This window comes from Gymnodraco acuticeps, unplaced genomic scaffold, assembly GCF_902827175.1.
Source record: "Gymnodraco acuticeps unplaced genomic scaffold, fGymAcu1.1, whole genome shotgun sequence".
Lineage (NCBI taxonomy): Eukaryota > Metazoa > Chordata > Actinopteri > Perciformes > Bathydraconidae > Gymnodraco > Gymnodraco acuticeps.
In genome coordinates this window covers 4058-30279 of record NW_022991827.1, presented here as the reverse complement: position 1 = coordinate 30279, position 26222 = coordinate 4058, and the positions used below count along the sequence as shown (strand labels likewise).

Below are 26222 nucleotides of genomic sequence, written 5' to 3'. Positions count from 1 at the left end.
GAGTCAGCATTATGAGTCCTGAACCCTGACGTGAGTCAGCATTATGAGTCCTGAACCCTGACGTGAGTCAGCATTATGAGTCCTGAACCCTGACGTGAGTCAGCATTATGAGTCCTGAACCCTGACCTGAGTCAGCATTATGAGTCCTGAACCCTGACCTGAGTCAGCATTATGAGTCCTGAACCCTGACCTGAGTCAGCATTATGAGTCCTGATACCTGACCTGAGTCAGCATTATGAGTCCTGAACCCTGACCTGAGTCAGCATTATGAGTCCTGAACCCTGACCTGAGTCAGCATTATGAGTCCTGAACCCTGAGTCAGCATTATGAGTCCTGAACCCTGACGTGAGTCAGCATTATGAGTCCTGAACCCTGACGTGAGTCAGCATTATGAGTCCTGAACCCTGACCTGAATCAGCATTATGAGTCCTGAACCCTGACCTGAGTCAGCATTATGAGTCCTGATACCTGACATGAGTCAGCATTATGAGTCCTGAACCCTGACCTGAGTCAGCATTATGAGTCCTGATACCTGACCTGAGTCAGCATTATGAGTCCTGAACCCTGACCTGAGTCAGCATTATGAGTCCTGAACCCTGACCTGAGTCAGCATTATGAGTCCTGAACCCTGACGTGAGTCAGCATTATGAGTCCTGAACCCTGACGTGAGTCAGCATTATGAGTCCTGAACCCTGACCTGAGTCAGCATTATGAGTCCTGAACCCTGAGTCAGCATTATGAGTCCTGAACCCTGACATGAGTCAGCATTATGAGTCCTGAACCCTGACCTGAGTCAGCATTATGAGTCCTGAACCCTGACCTGAGTCAGCATTATGAGTCCTGAACCCTGACCTGAGTCAGCACTATGAGGTCCCTGAACCCTGACCTGAGTCAGCATTATGAGTCCTGAACCCTGAGTCAGCATTATGAGTCCTGAACCCTGACGTGAGTCAGCATTATGAGTCCTGAACCCTGACGTGAGTCAGCATTATGAGTCCTGAACCCTGACCTGAGTCAGCATTATGAGTCCTGAACCCTGACCTGAGTCAGCATTATGAGTCCTGATACCTGACCTGAGTCAGCATTATGAGTCCTGAACCCTGACCTGAGTCAGCATTATGAGTCCTAAACCCTGACCTGAGTCAGCACTATGAGTCCTAAACCCTGACCTGAGTCAGCATTATGAGTCCTGAACCCTGACCTGAGTCAGCATTATGAGTCCTGAACCCTGACCTGAGTCAGCATTATGAGTCCTGAACCCTGACCTGAGTCAGCATTATGAGTCCTGAACCCTGACGTGAGTCAGCCTTATGAGTCCTGAACCCTGACGTGAGTCAGCATTATGAGTCCTGAACCCTGACGTGAGTCAGCATTATGAGTCCTGAACCCTGACCTGAGTCAGCATTATGAGTCCTGAACCCTGACCTGAGTCAGCATTATGAGTCCTGAACCCAGACCTGAGTCAGCATTATGAGTCCTGAACCCTGAGTCAGCATTATGAGTCCTGAACCCTGACATGAGTCAGCATTATGAGTCCTGAACCCTGACACTGAGTCAGCATTATGAGTCCTGAACCCTGACCTGAGTCAGCATTATGAGTCCTGAACCCTGACCTGATCAGCATTATGAGGTCCTGAACCCTGACCTGAGTCAGCATTATGAGTCCTGAACCCTGACCTGAGTCAGCATTATGAGTCCTGAACTCTGACCTGAGTCATTATTATGAGTCCTGAACCCTGACCTGAATCAGCATTATGAGTCCTGAACCCTGACCTGAGTCAGCATTATGAGTCCTGAACCCTGACCGTGAGTCAGCATTATGAGTCCTGAACCCTGAGTCAGCATTATGAGTCCTGAACCCTGACTGAGTCAGCATTATGAGTCCTGAACCCTGACCTGAGTCAGCATTATGAGTCCTGAACCCTGAGTCAGCATTATGAGTCCTGAACCCTGACCTGAGTCAGCATTATGAGTCCTGAACCCTGACCTGAGTCAGCATTATGAGTCCTGAACCCTGAGTCAGCATTATGAGTCCTGAACCCTGACTGAGTCAGCATTATGAGTCCTGAACCCTGACGTGAGTCAGCATTATGAGTCCTGAACCCTGACCTAGTCAGCATTATGAGTCCTGAACCCTGACCTGAGTCAGCATTATGAGTCCTGAACCCTGACGTGATTCAGCATTATGAGTCCTGAACCCTGACCTGAGTCAGCATTATGAGTCCTGAACCCTGAGTCCTGAACCCTGACCTGAGTCAGCATTATGAGTCCTGAACCCTGACCTGAGTCAGCATTATGAGTCCTGAACCCTGAACCTGAGTCAGCATTATGAGTCCTGAACCCTGACCTGAGTCAGCATTATGAGTCCTGAACCCTGACCTGAGTCAGCATTATGAGTCCTGAACCCTGACCTGAGTCAGCATTATGAGTCCTGAACCCTGACCTGAGTCAGCATTATGAGTCCTGAACCCTGACCTGAGTCAGCATTATGAGTCCTGAACCCTGACCTGAGTCAGCATTATGAGTCCTGAACCCTGACCTGAGTCAGCATTATGAGTCCTGAACCCTGAACCTGAGTCAGCATTATGAGTCCTGAACCCTGACCTGAGTCAGCATTATGAGTCCTGAACCCTGACCTGAGTCAGCATTATGATCTGGTTCCAAAGGAAAATAAAAATGTTTTTTAAATCAAATATCAAACTCAGAGGTGAGACTCAGAGGAGACTCAGGTGAGACTCAGGTGAGACTCAGGTAAGACTCAGGTAAGACTCAGGTAAGACTCAGGTGAGACTCAGGTGAGACTCAGAGGAGACTCAGAGGAGACTCAGGTGAGACTCAGAGGAGACTCAGAGGAGACTCAGGTGAGACTCAGGTGAGACTCAGGTGAGACTCAGAGGAGACTCAGGTGAGACTCAGAGGAGACTCAGGTGAGACTCAGGTGAGACTCAGAGGAGACTCAGAGGAGACTCAGAGGAGACTCAGAGGAGACTCAGGTGAGACTCAGAGTGAGACTCAGAGGAGACTCAGAGGAGACTCAGGTGAGACTCAGAGGAGACTCAGGTGAGACTCAGAGGAGACTCAGAGGTGAGACTCAGAGGAGACTCAGGTGAGACTCAGGTGAGACTCAGGTAAGACTCAGGTAAGACTCAGGTGAGACTCAGGTGAGACTCAGAGGAGACTCAGAGGAGACTCAGAGGAGACTCAGAGGAGACTCAGAGGAGACTCAGGTGAGACTCAGGTGAGACTCAGGTGAGACTCAGGTGAGACTCAGGTGAGACTCAGAGGAGACTCAGGTGAGACTCAGAGGAGACTCAGGTGAGACTCAGGTGAGACTCAGAGGAGACTCAGAGGAGACTCAGAGGAGACTCAGAGGAGACTCAGGTGAGACTCAGGTGAGACTCAGAGGAGACTCAGAGGAGACTCAGAGGAGACTCAGGTGAGACTCAGAGGAGACTCAGGTGAGACTCAGAGGAGACTCAGGTGAGACTCAGAGGAGACTCAGGTGAGACTCAGGTGAGACTCAGGTGAGACTCAGGTGAGACTCAGAGGAGACTCAGGTGAGACTCAGAGGAGACTCAGGTGAGACTCAGAGGAGACTCAGGTGAGACTCAGGTGAGACTCAGGTGAGACTCAGAGGAGACTCAGGTGAGACTCAGAGGAGACTCAGGTGAGACTCAGAGGAGACTCAGGTGAGACTCAGAGGAGACTCAGGTGAGACTCAGAGGAGACTCAGGTGAGACTCAGAGGAGACTCAGGTGAGACTCAGAGGAGACTCAGGTGAGACTCAGGTGAGACTCAGAGGAGACTCAGGTGAGAGAGGTGCTGGGTAGATAACCTGGTGTCGTTGAGGTCTATAGAATAGATTCACTTTGTTCAATGTTCCAAACTCTCATTGGTTTCTCACAGCATCTCTGTAGAGTCTGTGTATTCACTCTCTGTCCTGCACGGCTTGTTGGAGCTCCTGCCCCCCCCCCCCTGTGAGTCCACTGTGCTCTGATTGGTCAGCTCGCCCACTGTGCTCTGATTGGTCAGCTCGCCCACTGTGCTCTGATTGGTCAGCTCGCCCACTGTGCTCTGATTGGTCAGCTCGCCCACTCTGCTCTGATTGGTCAGCTCGCCCACTGTGCTCTGATTGGTCAGCTCGCCCACTCTGCTCTGATTGGTCAGCTCGCCCACTGTGCTCTGATTGGTCAGCTCGCCCACTGTGCTCTGATGAGTCCACCCCCGTTACAGCTGAACATCAGAGTGTATGTGTTACAATGGGGGGCGCACCTACAGTGTAAGCGCGCCACAGTTTCGCCGCTGCGAGGCTCCACTAGCACCCCCCCCCCCCCCAGTGCGTCATAGTTTCGCTGCTGAGAGTGAGTGTGTGTGTGTGTGTGTGTGTGTGTGTGTGTGTGTGTGTGAGGAGCTCCATGGATTGGTCCATCTGGGTAAGGGCACGTCACTGTATTCAGGAAGGAAACAATGGAGAAAGAGAGATCTCCAACGAGGCGTTCTGGGGCAGCATAGACAGGTCTTCTCTGTGTTAGAGTTTTACTCCCTACAGGCAGCGCCGCCCCCCCCCCTCTTCCCACATGTTTGATTGTCATTAAAAAATAAATAAAAAATAAAAACATATTTGTAAAGTGTATAATCTACAATAAAATCTTGTTTAAAATTGTGTTAGGATATCTAAAGTGACTGATGAGTCACATGTGTCCTGCCTGGCCGCAGCGTGCATCATTCCCCTCTCGTCCGGCGCTAGAAAGGAGCCCTCAGCCAGAGCAGCAGCAGCCAACAAGCTGACTGTTGCTATCTGTAAACTATGCCGCCCAAACATCATTTCAGCCAATCAGCGTCGTCAGATCTGATGCTCAAAGGGCGCCCTGTCAGCGCCCTGGCCTGTGTGTCTGTAAGTGGTTTGGACTCGTATCCAAGGTGACGCTACAGTAGTTGTCGAGGATGGCTGCGTCTCGGTGCTAGTGGACATGCTTATTGTAGTTGTAAGGGCCTGTGGCACCATGGAGCATGTGTGGGCTGGACCTGTGTTTACAGGAGAGGAGTGAGCAGAGGGTGGAGTTGTCGATTCTTGTTCAGTCGTCATCTTCCTCACCCTCTCAAACTTTGAGTTGCTAAAGAGACGCGCTACCATGGAAACCAAACAATGGTGTAGCTGTATTAAAGTCCGAGTGGAAACAGTCGTGAGTAAATCTGATTTTGTCAGAAATCGGGAGAGGGCAATGAAATCGGGAGGGTTGGCAAGTATGGCACGCACGTACGCACGCACGCACGCACGCACGCACGCACGCAGAAGCTATAGAACACCAGGGGACGGGTCAGAAAATACAGAACACCAGGGGACGGGTCAGAAGCTACAGAACACCAGGGGACGGGTCAGAAGCTACAGAACACCAGGGGACGGGTCAGAAGCTACAGAACACAAGGGGACGGGTCAGAAGCTACAGAACACCAGGGGACGGGTCAGAAGCTACAGAACACAAGGGGACGGGTCAGAAGCTACAGAACACCAGGGGACGGGTCAGAAGCTACAGAACACAAGGGGACGGGTCAGAAGCTGCAAAACACCAGGGGACGGGTCAGAAAATACAGAACACCAGGGGACGGGTCAGAAGCTACAGAACACAAGGGGACGGGTCAGAAGCTACAGAACACCAGGGGACGGGTCAGAAGCTACAGAACACAAGGGTACGGGTCAGAAGCTACAGAACACAAGGGGACGGGTCAGAAGCTACAGAATACAAGGGGACGGGTCAGAAGCTACAGAACACAAGGGGATGGGTCAGAAGCTACAGAACACAAGGGGACGGGTCAGAAGCTACAGAACACAAGGGGACGGGTCAGAAGCTACAGAACACAAGGGGACGGTCAGAAGCTACAGAACACAAGGGGTAACGGGGTCAGAAGCTACAGAACACAAGGGGACGGTTCAGAAGCTACAGAACACAAGGGGACGGGTCAGAAGCTACAGAATACAAGGGGACGGGTCAGAAGCTACAGAACACAAGGGGACGGGTCAGAAGCTACAGAACACCAGGGGACGGGTCAGAAGCTACAGAACACCAGGGGACGGGTCAGAAGCTACAGAATACAAGGGGACGGGTCAGAAGCTACAGAACACAAGGGGACGGGTCAGAAACTACAGAACACAAGGGGACGGGTCAGAAGCTACAGAAAACAAGGGGACGGGTCAGAAGCTACAGAACACAAGGGGACGGGTCAGAAGCTACAGAACACAAGGGGACGGGTCAGAAGCTACAGAACACAAGGGGACGGGTCAGAAGCTACAGAACACCAGGGGACGGGTCAGAAGCTACAGAACACAAGGGGACGGGTCAGAAGCTACAGAACACAAGGGGACGGGTCAGAAGCTACAGAACACCAAGGGGACGGGTCAGAAGCTACAGAACACAAGGGGACGGGTCAGAAGCTACAGAACACCAGGGGACGGGTCAGAAGCTACAGAACACAAGGGGACGGGTCAGAAGCTACAGAACACAAGGGGGACGGGTCAGAAGCTACAGAACACCAGGGGACGGGTCAGAAGCTACAGAACACCCAGGGGACGGGGTCAGAAGCTACAGGAACACAAGGGGACGGGTTCAGAAGCTTCAGAACACCAGGGGACGGGTCAGAAGCTACAGAACACAAGGGGACGTGTCAGAAGCTACAGAAACACAAGGGACGGGTCAGAAGCTACAGAACACAAGGGGACGGTGTCAGAAGCTACAGAACACAAGGGGACGGGTCAGAAGCTACAGAACACAAGGGGACGGGTCAGAAGCTACAGAACACAAGGGGGACGGGTCAGAAGCTACAGAACACAAGGGGACGGGTCAGAAGCTACAGAAACACAAGGGGACGGGTCAGAAGCTACAGAACACCAGGGGACGGGTCAGAAGCTACAGAACACCAGGGGACGGGTCAGAAGCTACAAGAACACCAGGGGACGGGTCAGAAGCTACAGAACACAAGGGGACGGGTCAGAAGCTACGGAACACAAGGGGACGGGTCAGAAGCTACAGGAACACAATGGGGACGGGTCAGAAGCTACCGACACAAGGGGACGGGTCAGAAGCTACCCGAACACAAGGGGACGGGTCAGAAGCTACCGAACACCAAGAGGACGGGTCAGAAGCTACAGAACACAAGGGGACGGGTCAGAAGCTACCGAACCACAAGGGGACGGGTCAGAAGCTACAGAGAACACAAGGGGACGGGTCAGAAGCTACAGAACACCAGGGGATGGGTTCAGACAGAGCTACCAGAACACAAGGGGACGGGTCAGAAGCTACAGAACACAAGGGGACGGGTCAGAAGCTACCGAACACAAGGGGACGGGTCAGAAGCTACCGAACACAAGGGGACGGGTCAGAAGCTACAGAACACAAGGGGACGGGTCAGAAGCTACAGAACACAAGGGGACGGGTCAGAAGCTACAGAACACCAGGGGAAAGGTCAGAAGCTACAGAACACAAGGGGACGGGTCAGAAGCTACAGAACACCAGGGGACGGGTCAGAAGCTACAGAACACAAGGGACGGGTCAGAAGCTACAGAACACAAGGGGACGGGTCAGAAGCTACAGAACACCAGGGGAAAGGTCAGAAGCTACAGAACACAAGGGGACGGGTCAGAAGCTACAGAACACAAGGGGACGGGTCAGAAGCTACAGAACACAAGGGGACGGGTCAGAAGCTACAGAACACCAGGGGACGGGTCAGAAGCTACAGAACACAAGGGGACGGGTCAGAAGCTACAGAACACAAGGGGACGGGTCAGAAGCTACAGAACACAAGGGGACGGGTCAGAAGCTACAGAACACAAGGGGACGGGTCAGAAGCTACAGAACACAAGGGGACGGGTCAGAAGCTTCAGAACACAAGGGGACGGGTCAGAAGCTACAGAACACAAGGGGACGGGTCAGAAGCTACAGAACACAAGGGGACGGGTCAGAAGCTACAAGAACACCAAGGGGACGGGTCAGAAGCTACAGAACAAAGGGGACGGGTCAGAAGCTACAGAACCAAGGGGACGGGTCATAAGCTACAGAACACAAGGGGACGGGTCAGAAGCTACGAACACAAGGGGACGGGTCAGAAGCTACCGAACACAAGGGGACGGGTCAGAAGCTACAGAACACAAGGGGACGGTCAGAAGCTACAGAACACCAGGGACGGGTCAGAAGCTACAGAAACACAGGGGACAGGTCAGAAGCTACAGAACACAAGGGGACGGGTCAGAAGCTACAGAACACAAGGGGACGGGTCAGAAGCTACAGAACACAAGGGGACGGGTCAGAAAGTACAGAACACAAGGGGACGGGTCAGAAGCTACCGAACACCAGGGGAACGGGTCAGGCAAGCTACAGAACACAAGGGGACGGGTCAGAAGCTACCCAGGGGGGGAACACACAGGGGACGGGTCAGAAGCTACAGAACACAAGGGGACGGGTCAGAAGCTACAGAACACAAGGGGACGGGTCAGAAGCTACAGAACAACAAGGGACGGGTCAGAAGCTAAGAACACAAGGGGACGGGTCAGAAGCTACAGAACACCAAGGGGACGGGTCAGAAGCTACAGAACACAAGGGGACGGGTCAGAAGCTACAGAACACAAGGGGAGGGTCAGAAGCTACAGAACCCAAGGGGACGGGTCAGAAGCTACAGAACCACCAAGGGGACGGGTCAGAAGCTACAGAACACAAGGGGACGGGTCAGAAGCTACAGAAACACAAGGGGACTGTGGTCAGAAGCTACAGAACACAAGGGGACGGGTCAGAAGCTACAGAACACAAGGGGACGGTCAGAAGCTACAGAACACAAGGGGACGGGTCAGAAGCTACAGAACACAAGGGGACGGGTCAGAAGCTACAGAACACAAGGGGACGGGTCAGAAGCTACAGAACACCAGGGGGACGGGTCAGAAGCTACAAGAACACCAGGGGACGGGTCAGAAGCTACAGAACACCAGGGGACGGGGTCAGAAGCTTCAGAAGCTACAGAACAACAAGGGGACGGGTCAGAAGCTACAGAACACAAGGGGACGGGTCAGAAGCCTACAGAACACAAGGGGACGGGTCAGAAGCTACAGAACACAAGGGGACGGGGTCAGAAGCTACAGAAACACCAGGGGACGGGGTCAGCAGAAGCTACAGAACACAAGGGGACGGGTCAGAAGCTACAGAACACAAGGGACGGTCAGAAGCTACAGAACACAAGGGGACTGGGTCAGAAGCTACAGAACACAAGGGACGGTCAAGAAGCTACAGAAACACAAGGGGACGGGTCAGAAGCTACAGAACACAAGGGGACGGGTCAGAAGCTTACAGAACACAAGGGGACGGGTCAGAAGCTACAGAACACCATGGGGACGGGTTCAGAAGCTACAGACACAAGGGGACGGGTCAGAAGCTACAGAACCACAGGGGACGGGTCAGAAGCTACAGAACACAAGGGGACGGGTCAGAAGCTACAGAACACAAGGGGACGGGTCAGAAGTAACAGAACACAAGGGGACGGGTCAGAAGCTACAGAACCACAAGGGGGAAGGGGTCAGAAGCTACAGAACACAAGGGCAGGGTCAGAAGCTACAGAACACAAGGGGACGGGTCAGAAGCTACAGAACACCAGGGGACGGGTCAGAAGCTACAGAACACAAGGGGACGGGTCAGAAGCTACAGAACACAGGGGACGGGTCAGAAGCTACAGAACACAAGGGGACGGGTCAGAAGCTACAGAACAAAGGGACGGTCAGAAGCTACAAACACAAGGGGACGGGTCAGAAGCTACAGAACACAAGGGGACGGGTCAGAAGCTACAGAACACAGGGGACGGGTCAGAAGCTACAGAAACAAGGGGAGTCAGAAGAAGCTAAGAACACAGGGTAGGGTCAGAAGTACAGAACACAAGGGGACGGGTCAGAAGCTACAGAACACAAGGGGACGGGTCAGAAGCTACGAACACAAGGGGACGGGTCAGAAGCTACAGAACACAAGGGGACGGGTCAGAAGCTACAGAACACAAGGGACGGGTCAGAAGCTACAGAACACCAGGGGACGGGTCAGAAGCTACAGAACACAGGGGACGGGTCAGAAGCTACAGAACACAAGGGGACGGGTCAGAAGCTACAGAACACAAGGGGACGGGTCAGAAGCTACAGAACACAGGGGACGGGTCAGAAGCTACAGAAAACAATGGGGACGGGGTCAGAAGCTACAGAACACAAGGGGACGGGTCAGAAAGCTACAGAACACAAGGGGACGGGTCAGAAGCTACAGAACACAAGGGGACGGGTCAGAAGCTACAGAACACAAGGGGACGGGTCAGAGCTACAGACACTAAGGACGGGCAGAAGCTACAACCCAGGGGACGGGTCAGAAGCTACAGAACACAAGGGGACGGGTCAGAAGCTACAGAACACAAGGGACGGCGTCAGAAGCTACAGAACACAAGGGGACGGGTCAGAAGCTACAGAACACCAGGGGACGGGTCAGAAGCTACAGAACACAAGGGGACGGGTCAGAAGCTACAGAACACAAGGGGACGGGTCAGAAGCTACAGAACACAAGGGGACGGGTCAGAAGCTACAGAACACCAGGGGACGGGTCAGAAGCTACAGAACACCAGGGACGGGTCAGAAAGCTACAGAACACCAAGGGGACGGGTCAGAAGCTACAGAACACAAGGGGACGGTCAGAAGCTACAGAACACAAGGGGACGGGTCAGAAGCTACAGAACACAAGGGGACGGGTCAGAAGCTACAGAACACAAGGGGACGGGTCAGAAGCTACAGAACACAAGGGGACGGGTCAGAAGCTACAGAACACAGGGGACGGGTCAGAAGCTACAGAACACAAGGGGACGGGTCAGAAGCTACAGAACACAAGGGGACGGGTCAGAAGCTACAGAACACCAGGGGACGGGTCAGAAGCTACAGAACACCAAGGGGACGGGTCAGAAGCTACAGAACACAGGGGACGGGTCAGAAGCTACAGAACCAAGGGGACGGGTCAGAAGCTACAGAACACAAGGGGACGGGTCAGAAGCTACAGAACACAAGGGGACGGGTCAGAAGCTACGAACACAAGGGGACGGGTCAGAAGCTACAGAACACAAGGGGACGGGTCAGAAGCTACCGAACACAAGGGGACGGGTCAGAAGCTACAGAACACAAGGGGGACGGGTCAGAAGCTACGAACACAAGGGGACGGGTTCAGAAGCTACAGAACACAAGGGGACGGGGTCAGAAGCTACAGAACCACCAGGGGACTGGGTCAGAAAGCTACAGAACACAAGGGGACGGGTCAGAAGCTACAGAACACAAGGGGACGGGTCAGAAGCTACAGAACACAAGGGGACGGGGTCAGAAGCTACCGAACACAAGGGGACGGGTCAGAAGCTACAGAAACACAAGGGGAGGGTCAGAAGCTACAGAACACAAGGGGACGGGTCAGAAGCTACAGAACACCAGGGGAACGGGTCAGAAGCTACAGAACACAAGGGGACGGGTCAGAAAGCTACAGAAAACCAGGGGACGGGGTCAGAAGCTACAGAACACAAGGGGGACTGGTTCAGAAGCTCACAGAACACCTATGGGGACGGTCAGAAGCTACAGAACACAAGGGGGACGGGTCAGAAGCTACAGAACACCAGGGAACGGGTCAGAAGCTACAGAACACAAGGGGACGGGGTCAGAAGCTACAGAACACAAGGGTACGGGTCAGAAGCTACAGAACACAAGGGGACGGGTCAGAAGCTACAGAACACAAGGGGACGGGGTCAGAAGCTACAGAACACAAGGGGACGGGTCAGAAGCTACAGAACACAAGGGGACGGGTCAGAAGCTACAGAACACAAGGGGAACGGGTCAAGAAGCTACAGAACACAAGGGGGACGGGTCAAGAAGCTACAGAACACAAGGGGATGGGTCAGAAGCTTCAGAACACAAGGGGACGGGTCAGAAGCTAGAGAACACAAGGGGACGGGTCAGAAGCTACAGAACACAAGGGGACGGGTCAGAAGCTACAGAACACCAGGGGACGGGTCAGAAGCTACAGAACACCAGGGGACGTGGTCAGAAGCTACAGAACACCAAGGGGACGGGCAGGAAGCTACAGAAACAAGGGGACGGGTCAGAAGCCTACAGAAACACAAGGGGACGGGTCAGAAGCTACAGGAACACAAGGGGACGGGTCAGAAGCTACAGACACACCGGGGAACGGGTCAGAAGCTACAGAACACCAGGGGACGGGTCAGAAGCTACAGAACACCAGGGGACGGGTCAGAAGCTACAGAACACCAGGGGACGGGTCAGAAGCTACAGAACACAAGGGGACGGGTCAGAAGCTACAGAACACAAGGGGACGGGTCAGAAGCTACAGAACACAAGGGGACGGGTCAGAAGCTACAGAACACAAGGGGACGGGTCAGAAGCTACCGACACAAGGGGACGGGTCAGAAGCTACAAAACACAAGGGGACGGGTTCAGAAGCTACAGAACACCAGGGGACGGGTCAGAAGCTACAGAACACAAGGGGACGGGTCAGAAGCTACAGAACACAAGGGGACGGGTCAGAAGCTACCGAACACAAGGGGACGGGTCAGAAGCTACAGAACACCAGGGGACGGGTCAGAAGCTACAGAACACAAGGGGACGGGTCAGAAGCTACTGAACACAAGGGGACGGGTCAGAAGCTACAGAAACACAAGGGGACGGGTCAGAAGCTACAGAACACAAGGGGACGGGTCAGAAGCTACAGAACACCAGGGGACGGGTCAGAAGCTACAGAACACAAGGGGACGGGTCAGAAGCTACAGAACACAAGGGGACGGGTCAGAAGCTACAGAACACCAGGGGACGGGTCAGAAGCTACAGAACACAAGGGGACGGGTCAGAAGCTACAGAACACAAGGGGACGGGTCAGAAGCTACAGAACACAAGGGGACGGGTCAGAAGATACAGAACACCAGGGGACGGGTCAGAAGCTACAGAACACAAGGGGACGGGTCAGAAGCTACAGAACACAAGGGGACGGGTCAGAAGCTAAAGAACACAAGGGGACGGGTCAGAAGCTACAGAACACCAGGGGACGGGTCAGAAGCTACAGAACACAAGGGGACGGGTCAGAAGCTACAGAACACAAGGGGCGGGTCAGAAGCTACAGAACACAAGGGGACGGGTCAGAAGCTACAGAACACAAGGGGACGGGTCAGAAGCTACAGAACACAAGGGGACGGGGTCAGAAAGCTACAGAACACAAGGGTACGGGTCAGAAGCTACAGAACACAAGGGGACGGGGTCAGAAGCTACAGAACACAAGGGAAGGGTCAGAAGCTACAGAACCACAAGGGACGGGTCAGAAGCTTCAGAACACAAGGGGACGGGTCAGAAGCTACAGAACACAAGGGGACGGGTCAGAAGCTACAGAACACAAGGGGACGGATCAGAAGCTACAGAACACAAGGGGACGGGTCAGAAGCTACAGAACACAAGGGGACGGGTCAGAAGCTACAGAACACAAGGGGACGGGTCAGAAGCTACCGAACACAAGGGGACGGGTCAGAAGCTACAGAACACAAGGGGACGGGTCAGAAGCTACAGAACATCAGGGGACGGGTCAGAAGCTACAGAACATCAGGGGACGGGTCAGAAGCTACAGAACACCAGGGGACGGGTCAGAAGCTACAGAACATCAGGGGACGGGTCAGAAGCTACAGAACACCAGGGGACGGGTCAGAAGCTACAGAACACAAGGGGACGGGTCAGAAGCTACTGAACACAAGGGGACGGGTCAGAAGCTACCGAACACAAGGGGACGGGGTCAGAAGCTACAGAACACACAGGGGAGGGTCAGAAGCTACAGAACACCAGGGGAGGGTCAGAAGCTACAGAACACAAGGGGACGGGTCAGAAGCTACAGAACACAAGGGGACGGCGTCAGAAGCTACAGAACACAAGGGGACGGGTCAGCAGCTACAGAACACCAGGGGAAGGTCAGAAGCTACAGAACACAAGGGGACGGGTCAGAAGTACAGAAACACAAGGGGACGGGTCAGAAGCTAACAGAACACAAGGGACGGGTCAGAAGCTAAAGAACACAAGGGGACGGGTCAGAAGCTACAGAATACCAGGGGACGGGTCAGAAGCTACAGAACACAAGGGGACGGGTCAGAAGCTACAGAAACACAACGGGGACGGGGTCAGAAGCTACAGAACACAAGGGGACGGGTCAGAAGCTACAGAACACAAGGGGACGGGTCAGAAGCTACAGAACACAAGGGGACGGGTCAGAAGCTACAGAACACAAGGGTACGGGTCAGAAGCTACAGAACACAAGGGACGGGTCAGAAGCTACAGAACACAAGGGGACGGGTCAGAAGCTTGAGAAACACAAGGGGACGGGTCAGAAGCTACAGAACACAAGGGACGGGTCAGAAGCTACAGAACACAAGGGGAGGGTCAGAAGCTACAGAACACAAGGGGACGGGTTCAGAAGCTACAGAACATCAAGGGGCGGGTCAGAAGCTACAGAACATCAAGGGGACGGGTCAGAAGCTACAGAACACCAGGGGACGGGTCAGAGAAGCTACAGAACACAAGGGGACGGGTCAGAAGCTACAGAACACAAGGGGACGGGTCAGAAGCTACAGAACACCAGGGGACGGGTTCAGAAGCTACAGAACACCAGGGGACGGTCAGAAGCTACAGAACACAAGGGGACGGGTCAGAAGCTACAGAACACAAGGGGACGGGTCAGAAGCTACAGAACACAAGGGGACGGGTCAGAAGCTACAGAACACAAGGGGACGGGTCAGAAGCTACAGAACACAAGGGGACGGGTCAGAAGCTTGAGAACACAAGGGGACGGGTCAGAAGCTACAGAACACAAGGGGACGGGTCAGAAGCTACAGAACACAAGGGGACGGGTCAGAAGCTACAGAACACAAGGGGACGGGTCAGAAGCTTGAGAACACAAGGGGACGGGTCAGAAGCTACAGAACACAAGGGGACGGGTCAGAAGCTACAGAACACAAGGGGACGGGTCAGAAGCTAGAGAACACCAGGGGACGGGTCAGAAGCTACAGAACACCAGGGGACGGGTCAGAAGCTACAGAACACCAGGGGATGGGTCAGAAGCTACAGAACACAAGGGGACGGGTCAGAAGCTAGAGAACACCAGGGGATGGGTCAGAAGCTACAGAACATCAGGGGACGGGTCAGAAGCTACAGAACACCAGGGGACGGGTCAGAAGCTACAGAACATCAGGGGACGGGTCAGAAGCTACAGAACACAAGGGGACGGGTCAGAAGCTACAGAACATCAGGGGACGGGTCAGAAGCTACAGAACACCAGGGGACGGGTCAGAAGCTACAGAACACAAGGGGACGGGTCAGAAGCTACAGAACACCAGGGGATAATAAATAAGCTAAACTGATCTCGCGAGACTTCGCGATGCTCGCTGTAAGAATCCCCCAAACCTGAGAATGTGTTGATCAGCTGATTAACGGGTTATTAGAGTGACGTCACGCCAAGGGTAACGGGATTAGTGCGGGAGAAGTGAGGATAAAACGTGATTTAACGGGATTTGGGTAAATAAAGGTAAAGTGATCGAGCTAGCTTAGCTTCACTGTTTGAACCGGGACATGTAGAGGGTTTTTGTTACCTGTTGGAGCCCCGGTGGGTCGGCTAGTCTCCGTCAGGCCGTCCTGTCTCTCATGTTAGAGGCTTTAGCGACGAGAAGAGGAACAAAGTGCTGTTTATCGACAGAGGATTCGGAGCTTTGTCGCACCGGCGTCAAGCTAACAGCTAACACACACACTTCCGGGGGGGGGTCACAATAAAACACACCGACTTCTGGGAGGGTTTTCCAGAATAAAACACACCGTTTGTGGAGATTTAGGAAAATAAACCTTTCAAATCAAAGCCGAAAATATAAATAATCCTTTGATTAAAAGCTTTGGATAACCCCATATTTGACTGATTAAAATAATAAGGTTTATTTACATTAAGAGCCGGAAGAATAATGGCCTTCCGGTCCACTAGGTGGCGGGAAATCTCAAATAAACGTCATTAGAGATAAAAGAAGAAGAAGAGGAGCCGGAAGTCAGCTGTCAACAATTGGAGGAAAATCTTCAAGTTTCTTCATGACTGCACAGGTGAGTTTACCTGAGAGCACGAGAGCTCACCTGATCACCTGAGTACCCCTCAATGCAGTGCGCAATGCCTCAATGAGCTCAACGTGGGCGGGAGCTCAACCTTTGAGGCACGTGACTTCCCGACTCCCGTGTTGTGTACTACTACTTACCCAGTCACAAAAGTAACATATATATCTTATGTTATTAATATATATATATATAATTATGATGTCTGTGGTTATTTAAACATTCCCTGATAAACGTTATTTCAGCGTCAATAAATGAGTGTTAATCCCAGTGTGTTTAGTGTGCAACATCACATGTCATTTCACCTTCAATTCACGGTTTTCAAAACGTTAGCCACATGCTAATGCTAACCGGAAATGAATAATTTTCAGAATAAAAGTGTGAACTTCCGTTTTTTTCAGAATACAACTGCTTTAAATTAAAACTCTGTATTTAATTTAAATTACGTCATATCAACATTGATTTTAATTTCTTACAGTAGGAGAGGTTTTGGGGTTTTGGGAGGGAGGAAGATTAGGATTAGGTAAAAAGGTAGGGAGTGGTCACTCTCTCTCTGATGAGACATGTCTCCATAGATCTCTCTCTGATGAGACATGTCTCCATAGATCTCTCTCTGATGAGACATGTCTCCATAGATCTCTCTCTGATGAGACATGTCTCCATAGATCTCTCTCTGATGAGACATGTCTCCATAGATCTCTCTCTCTAGTATGTAATACTAGTATGTATTAACTAGTATGTAATAACTAGTATGTATTAACTAGTATGTAATAACTAGTATGTAATAACTAGTATGTATTAACTAGTATGTATTAACTAGTATGTAATAACTAGTATGTAATAACTAGTATGTATTAACTAGTATGTATTAACTAGTATGTATTAACTAGTATGTAATAACTAGTATGTATTAACTAGTATGTAATAACTAGTATGTAATAACTAGTATGTATTAACTAGTATGTATTAACTAGTATGTATTAACTAGTATGTATAACTAGTATGTATTAACTAGTATGTAATAACTAGTATGTAATAACTAGTATGTAATAACTAGTATGTAATAACTAGTATGTATTAACTAGTATGTATTAACTAGTATGTAATAACTAGTATGTATTAACTAGTATGTATAACTAGATGTAATAACTAGTATGTAATAACTAGTATGTATAAATAGTATGTAATAACTAGTATGTAATAACTAGTATGATAATAGTATGTATACTAGTATGTAATAACTAGTATGTATTAACTAGTATGTAATAACTAGTATGATTAACTAGTATACTAGTATGTAATAACTAGTATGTAATAAACTAGTATGTAATAACTAGTATGTATAACTAGTATGTATTAACTAGTATGTAATAACTAGTATGTATAACTAGTATGTATTAACTAGTATGTAATAACTAGTATGTATAACTAGTATGTATTAACTAGTATGTAATAACTAGTATGTAATAACTAGTCTGTAATAACTAGTATGTAATAACTAGTATGTAATTAACTAGTATGTATAATAGTATGTAATAACTCAGTATGTATTAACTAGTATGATATTAACTAGTATGTAATAATAGTATGTAATAACTAGTATGTAATAACTAGTATGTAATAACTAGTATGTATTAACTAGTATGTAATAACTAGTATGTAATAACTAGTATGTATTAACTAGTATGTATTAACTAGTATGTAATAACTAGTATGTTTAACTAGTATGTAATAACTAGTATGTAATAACTAGTATGTAATAACTAGTATGTATTAACTAGTATGTATTAACTAGTATGTAATAACTAGTATGTATTAACTAGTATGTATTAACTAGTATGTATTAACTAGTATGTATTAACTAGTATGTATTAACTAGTATGTAATAACTAGTATGTAATAACTAGTATGTATTAACTAGTATGTAATAACTAGTATGTAATAACTAGTATGTTTTAACTAGTATGTAATAACTAGTATGTAATAACTAGTATGTATTAACTAGTATGTATTAACTAGTATGTAATAACTAGTATGTATTAACTAGTATGTATTAACTAGTATGTATTAACTAGTATGTAATAACTAGTATGTATTAACTAGTATGTAATAACTAGTATGTAATAACTAGTATGTATTAACTAGTATGTAATAACTAGTATGTAATAACTAGTATGTATTAACTAGTATGTAATAACTAGTATGTATTAACTAGTATGTATAACAGTATGTAATAACTAGTATGTATAACTAGTATGTAATAACTAGTATGTAATAACTAGTATGTATTAACTAGTATGTATTAACTAGTATGTAATAACTAGTATGTAATAACTAGTATGTATTAACTAGTATGTATTAACTAGTATGTAATAACTAGTATGTAATAACTAGTATGTAATAACTAGTATGTAATAACTAGTATGTATTAACTAGTATGTAATAACTAGTATGTATTAACTAGTATGTAATAACTAGTATGTATTAACTAGTATGTATTAACTAGTATGTAATAACTAGTATGTAATAACTAGTATGTATTAACTAGTATGTAATAACTAGTATGTAATAACTAGTATGTATTAACTAGTATGTAATAACTAGTATGTAATAACTAGTATGTATTAACTAGTATGTAATAACTAGTATGTAATAACTAGTATGTATTAACTAGTATGTAATAACTAGTATGTATTAACTAGTATGTATTAACTAGTATGTATTAACTAGTATGTATTAACTAGTATGTATTAACTAGTATGTAATAACTAGTATGTAATAACTAGTATGTATTAACTAGTATGTAACTCATATGTTATTAACATGACCTCAGGTGACAGTGCTGTACTTCGCTAAGAGCGCGGAGCTGAGCGGACTGAAGGAGGAGGAGCTTGTTGCCGTGCCAACACCAATCAGTAGCCAGGGCCTCTGGAGCCTGTTGCTACAGCGACACCCCAGGTGTGTGTGCAGGTTGTGTGTGTGTAATGTATATAGTGTGTCAGAACCAGGGTACCACACGCTTTACTGGGAGTCTGATCACCTGATTCTGATCAGCTGTCTGAGCCTCTCCATCCCCCCAGCAGCCGGCACTCTGACCCCCGCTGCCACACTGATGTGATGTGTGTGTGCACTCTGACCCCCGCTGCCACACTGATGTGATGTGTGTGTGCACTCTGACCTCCGCTGTCACACTGATGTGATGTGTGTGTGCACTCTGACCCCCGCTGCCACACTGATGTGATGTGTGTGTGCACTCTGACCCCCGCTGCCACACTGATGTGATGTGTGTGTGCACTCTGACCCCCGCTGCCACACTGATGTGATGTGTGTGTGCACTCTGACCCCCGCTGCCACACTGATGTGATGTGTGTGTGCACTCTGACCCCCGCTGCCACACTGATGTGATGTGTGTGTGCACTCTGACCCCCGCTGCCACACTGATGTGATGTGTGTGTGCACTCTGACCCCCGCTGCCACACTGATGTGATGTGTGTGTGCACTCTGACCCCCGCTGCCACACTGATGTGATGTGTGTGTGCACTCTGACCCCCGCTGCCACACTGATGTGATGTGTGTGTGCACTCTGACCCCCGCTGTCACACTGATGTGATGTGTGTGTGCACTCTGACCCCCGCTGCCACACTGATGTGATGTGTGTGTGCACTCTGACCCCGCTGCCACACTGATGTGATGTGTGTGTGCACTCTGACCCCCGCTGCCACACTGATGTGATGTGTGTGTGCACTCTGACCCCGCTGCCACACTGATGTGATGTGTGTGTGCACTCTGACCCCCGCTGCCACACTGATGTGATGTGTGTGTGCACTCTGACCCCGCTGCCACACTGATGTGATGTGTGTGTGCACTCTGACCCCCGCTGCCACACTGATGTGATGTGTGTGCACTCTGACCCCCGCTGCCACACTGATGTGATGTGTGTGTGCACTCTGACCCCCGCTGCCACATGATGTGATGTGGTGTGCACTCTGACCCCCGCTGCCACACTGATGTGATGTGTGTGTGCACTCTGACCCCCGCTGCCACACTGATGTGATGTGTGTGTGCACTCTGACCCCGCTGTCACACTGATGTGATGTGTGTGCACTCTGACCCCCGCTGCCACACTGATGTGATGTGTGTGTGCACTCTGACCCCGCTGCCACACTGATGTGATGTGTGTGTGCACTCTGACCCCCGCTGCCACACTGATGTGATGTGTGTGTGCACTCTGACCCCCGCTGCCACACTGATGTGATGTGTGTGCGCACTCTGACCCCCGCTGCCACACTGATGTGATGTGTGTGTGCAGGTTGTGTGTGTGCACTCTGACCCCCGCTGCCACACTGATGTGATGTGTGTGTGCACTCTGACCCCCGCTGCCACACTGATGTGATGTGTGTGTGCACTCTGACCCCCGCTGTCACACTGATGTGATGTGTGTGTGCACTCTGACCTCCGCTGTCACACTGATGTGATGTGTGTGTGCACTCTGACCCCCGCTGCCACACTGATGTGATGTGTGTGTGCAGGTTGTGTGTGTGCACTCTGACCCCCGCTGCCACACTGATGTGATGTGTGTGTGCACTCTGACCCCCGCTGCCACACTGATGTGATGTGTGTGTGCAGGTTGTGTGTGTGCACTCTGACCCCCGCTGCCACACTGATGTATATGATGTGTGTGTGCAGGTTGTGTGTGTGCACTCTGACCCCCGCTGCCACACTGATGTATATGATGTGTGTGTGTGTGCAGGTTGTGTGTGCTGCAGCATCAGGTGGTGTTGGCGGTACGTCAGCAGTACGTGGCCATCGGTGACGAGCTAGTTGCCCTTGGCGACGGAGACGAGGTTGCCGTGGTGCCGCCGCTGAGCGGGGGTTAAAGGTGAGAGGCTCTCACACACACCTGTATGATCACACCTGCTGTCACACACACACACACACACACACACACACACACACACCACACACACACACCTGTATGATCACACCTGCTGTCACACACACACACACACACACCTGTATGATCACACCTGCTGTCACACACACACACACACACACACCTGTATGATCACACCTGCTGTCTCACACACACACACACACACACACACACACACACACACCTGTATGATCACACCTGCTGTCTCACACACACACACACACACACACACACACACACACCTGTATGATCACACCTGCTGTCACACACACACACACACACACACCACACACACACACACCTGTATGATCACACCTGCTGTCTCACACACACACACACACACACACACACACACACACACACACACACCACACACACACACACACACACACACACACACACCTGTATGATCAAACCTGCTGTCACACACACACCACACACACACACACACACACACACACACACACACCTGTATGATCAAACCTGCTGTCACACACACACACACACACACACACACACACACCACACACACACACACACACCTGTATGATCACACCTGCTGTCACACACACACACACACCACACACACACACACACACACCACACACACACCTGTATGATCAAACCTGCTGTCACACACACACACACACACACACACACACACACACACACACCTGTATGATCAAACCTGCTGTCACACACACACACACACACACACACACACACACACACACACACACACACACCTGTATGATCACACCTGCTGTCTCACACACACACACACACACACATACACACACACACACCTGTATGATCAAACCTGCTGTCTCACACACACACACACACACCTGTATAATCACACCTGCTGTCACACACACACACACACACACACACACACACACACCACACACCTGTATGATCAAACCTGCTGTCTCACACACACACACACACACCACACACACACACACACACACACACACACACACACACACACACACACACACCTGTATGATCACACCTGCTGTCACACACACACACACACACACACACACACACACACACACACACACACACACACCTGTATGATCAAACCTGCTGTCTCACACACACACACACACACACACACACACACACACACACACCTGTATGATCACACCTGCTGTCACACACACACACACCTGTATGATCACACCTGTATGATCACACCTGCTGTCACACACACACACCTGTATGATCACACCTGAGGCCTGTCCTACGAAGCCGGTTCAACCTAACCTGGATGAGTTTGAGTTAGCCGGTTGGCCTAATCCAAAACATACGCGCTCTCGCTAAGCGGTCCTACGACGCTGGTTATCAAGTGGATCGCTCAAGCCAGCCGTGTCCTATCTAGTTAGGTGTTCACATGAGAGGGGTGGTATCTGGAGCATTCGACCAATCACAGACAGGGAGAAGCGCACTGACAGCGCAGCGTCATACTTCCTGAATGAACAGTCAACTATAATATTAGACATATGAAGAAGTTAAAGTTGAAACATCCAGGACTTAAACACTTGATCCAGGATCAAAGCCACAGAGCTGCACCTGCAAGGTGAACACAGCTGGGAACAGAACAAGTGTTTGAATGCGTACATTAACAGCTTTATGATATCACTGCCGTCTAAGACACCATCTGACTTTCATTACATTTGACTCCAGTGTTTCCTCAACTTAATGTGTTGCTTCAAATAATGCTTCTGCATCCAGTCTGTGACGCTGTGAGTGTTGCACGGCCAGATACGGCTCAGCTGACTCAGATCAGGAGATGATACATTATGAAGTGATATGGACTGTACTTAATGTGACTCTGATCCGGTTACTGATGTTGTGGCAGATATTTCAGTAAGCTTTCTTAACGCTAATGTTATAATAGTCAGATTGCTCTGAAGATGGAGGTGATATTCTATTCATGTTCACGTTCACACAGTCGCTGATTGTTGCCGGCCGTCTTTCCTGCAACGGCAGCTTTTCTGTATTTCCTTTCTCCTGTAATATGACTTGATCGCTTTAAACTCCGCACACTGAGCTCTGATTGGTCAGCAGGCGGTGCTTTCACTGAGTTGATCTCTTAGCCTGCAACCTAACCTGCTCCGGGGCAGGTTAGCCGCTCAGCATCAGTTACCATGGAGATCTAGCCGCTAAAAAGAGAACCAGCTTCGTAGGACCGGAAACCCAGAGTTACCCTGAAGTTAGCCTCTAAGAGAACATCCGGCTTCGTAGTATACCCCCCTGCTGTCTGTCACACACACACACACACCCCACACAACACACACACACACACACACACACACACCTGTATAATCACACCTGCTGTCTCACACACACATTCATACACACACACTCACACACACTCGCACACACCTGTAGGATCACACCTGTATGATTACATTATTAAATCTTTATAATATTTGACCCCAGATGGTGGAGCCGCACAGAGACGTCTTGAAGCTGCGCCGTGATTGGCTGTCTGTACAGGAAGTGGTGGACGCCGTCAGCAGCGCTTCCTGTGGAGCCACCTCAGTGTTTATAGGTTAATAAATAGAATATTATAATATTATAATTAGCATTAATATTATTAATGGTGTTATTGTTTCCTCTCACCTGTGCAGGTACGACCCGGGAGGACGTGCTGGACGGCAGGAAGGTGATTGGTCTGGAGTATGAGGCGTACGAGCCCATGGCCCAATCAGAGTTCAGGAAGCTGTGTGATGTCATCAGAGAGCGCTGGCCCAGCGTGACGCACGTCTGCGTTCACCACCGGCTGGGGTGGGATGCTAACTGCTAATGCTAACGGTGGTTAACCTGCAGACGTGTTTAAGCTACGGATGCTAACTGCTAACGGTGGTTAACCTGCAGACGTGTTTAAGCTACGGATGCTAACTGCTAATGCTAACGGTGGTAAATCTGCAGGCGTGTTTAAGCTACGGATGCTAACTGCTAATGCTAAGATTTTCTCATCTCAGGTGGGTGAAGGTGGGTGAGGCCAGCGTTGTCATGGCGATCTCGTCTCCTCATCGCCATGACGGCCAGCAGGCGATGCAACAGGCGGTCGAACAGCTGAAGGCAAGGCTGCCCGTCTGGAAGAAGGTCTGAGAAGCACCTGTTACTAACACCTGTTACTAACACCTGTTACTAACACCTGTTACTAACACCTGTTACTAACACCTGTTACTAACACCTGTTACTAACACCTGTTGTTAACACCTGTTGTTAACACCTGTTACTAACACCTGTTGTTAACACCTGTTGTTAACACCTGTTGTTAACACCTGTTGTTAACACCTGTTACTAACACCTGTTGTTAACACCTGTTACTAACACCTGTTACTAACACCTGTTACTAACACCTGTTACTAACACCTGTTACTAACACCTGTTACTAACACCTGTTACTAACACCTGTTACTAACACCTGTTACTAACACCTGTTGTTAACACCTGTTGTTAACACCTGTTGTTAACACCTGTTACTAACACCTGTTACTAACACCTGTTGTTAACACCTGTTACTAACACCTGTTACTAACACCTGTTACTAACACCTGTTAATAACACCTGTTACTAACACCTGTTACTAACACCTGTTAATAACACCTGTTGTTAACACCTGTTGTTAACACCTGTTACTAACACCTGTTACTAACACCTGTTGTTAACACCTGTTACTAACACCTGTTACTAACACCTGTTGTTAACACCTGTTACTAACACCTGTTACTAACACCTGTTACTAACACCTGTTGTTAACACCTGTTACTAACACCTGTTACTAACACCTGTTGTTAACACCTGTTACTAACACCTGTTGTTAACACCTGTTGTTAACACCTGTTGTTAACACCTGTTGTTAACACCTGTTACTAACACTTGTTACTAACACCTGTTGTTAACACCTGTTGTTAACACCTGTTACCAACACCTGTTGTTAACACCTGTTACTAACACCTGTTGCTAACACCTGTTGTTAACACCTATTACTAACACCTGTTGTTAACACCTGTTGTTAACACCTGTTGTTAACACCTGTTGTTAACACCTGTTACTAACACTTGTTACTAACACCTGTTGTTAACACCTGTTGTTAACACCTGTTACCAACACCTGTTGTTAACACCTGTTACTAACACCTGTTGCTAACACCTGTTGTTAACACCTGTTGTTAACACCTGTTGTTAACACCTGTTACTAACACCTGTTGTTAACACCTGTTACTAACACCTGTTGTTAACACCTGTTACTAACACCTGTTACTAACACCTGTTGTTAACACCTATTGTTAACACCTGTTACTAACACCTGTTGTTAACACCTGTTACTAACACCTGTTATTAACACCTGTTGTTAACACCTGTTGTTAACACCTGTTGTTAACACCTGTTACTAACACCTGTTGTTAACACCTGTTGTTAACACCTGTTGTTATCACCTGATATTTATGTGTTGTGCTCCTGCAGGAGGTGTACGACTCCCAGGAGGCGAGCTGGAAGGAGAACTCTGAGTGTCCGTGGGCCTCCAACCACAAACAATAAATAATAATGAAACTCTCCCCTGTTAATTTGATTTATTGCACACAGAGATGCATGATGGGAGTTTCAGAGTGCTTTCCTGGGTGTTTTTCAATCTCGAGGACGCTTGCTTGGTAGCACATGTCTTCCTTCAGAAGCGAGGCAAGAATCCTTCCTGGCATTCGGAAAACGAAGAGTGGAACGGGCGAGCAAGTGTGCAGGTGTGCGTCACATGAGGCCCCGCCTTACATCATCAGCCACAGATTTGGGGAAATTGGTCCGTGCTGTTGGAGCAATGAGTGGTCTGAAACCCACCTCGGCTCCGCGTGTCCTTTGATGAGCTGGTCAGATTATAAAAGAAGGAATTCAAAGCCAGATAAAGGGTTAAACAATCATCTGCTTTAATGGTAAACAACAACAATACACTTTAAAGGGACGCCCCTGCTCTGGTCCTAGTGCACTTTAAAGGGACGCCCCTGCTCTGGTCCTAGTGCACTTTAAAGGGACGCCCCTGCTCTGGTCCTAGTGCACTTTAAAGGGGACCCCCTGCTCTGGTCCTAGTACACTTTAAAGGGACGCCCCTGCT

General features: G+C 49.4%; 2 protein-coding genes across 3 annotated transcripts; both read left to right on the top strand.

Moving 5' to 3' along the window:
* Positions 1-15893: 15893 nt before the first annotated feature.
* Positions 15894-23663, top strand: LOC117535337 (molybdopterin synthase sulfur carrier subunit). Its single transcript, XM_034199787.1, has 4 exons — positions 15894-16156; positions 18996-19120; positions 20913-21041; positions 23550-23663. Exons 1-3 carry the CDS (start codon positions 16145-16147, stop codon positions 21037-21039), a joined length of 264 nt encoding a protein of 87 aa, XP_034055678.1. The 5' UTR covers positions 15894-16144; the 3' UTR covers positions 21040-21041; positions 23550-23663.
* On the top strand, positions 18996-25675 carry LOC117535336 (molybdopterin synthase catalytic subunit). 2 transcript variants are annotated; one of them, XM_034199786.1, is made up of 5 exons: positions 18996-19120; positions 23550-23661; positions 23741-23897; positions 24095-24218; positions 25586-25675. In XM_034199786.1, the coding sequence occupies exons 2-5, from the start codon at positions 23550-23552 to the stop codon at positions 25658-25660; spliced, it is 468 nt and encodes a 155-aa protein (XP_034055677.1). In that variant the 5' UTR covers positions 18996-19120; the 3' UTR covers positions 25661-25675. The 2 variants fall into 2 exon arrangements, with proteins under 2 accessions (XP_034055677.1, XP_034055676.1); XM_034199785.1 differs by lacking the exon at positions 18996-19120 and adding an exon at positions 20913-21041.
* The last annotated feature ends 547 nt before the right edge of the window (positions 25676-26222 follow it).

Bases quoted from the DNA above. Each gene is read 5' to 3' on its own strand.
- LOC117535337 (XM_034199787.1), top strand. The intron at 19,121-20,912 runs GTGTGTGTGCAG...GTGTGTGTGCAG, and splicing joins TTGCTACAGCGACACCCCAG to GTTGTGTGTGCTGCAGCATC.
- LOC117535336 (XM_034199786.1), top strand. From the start codon at position 23,550: ATGGTGGAGCCGCACAGAGACGTCTTGAAGCTGCGCCGTGATTGGCTG. The intron at 23,662-23,740 runs GTTAATAAATAG...TCACCTGTGCAG, and splicing joins AGCCACCTCAGTGTTTATAG to GTACGACCCGGGAGGACGTG. The intron at 24,219-25,585 runs GTCTGAGAAGCA...GTGCTCCTGCAG, and splicing joins GGCTGCCCGTCTGGAAGAAG to GAGGTGTACGACTCCCAGGA.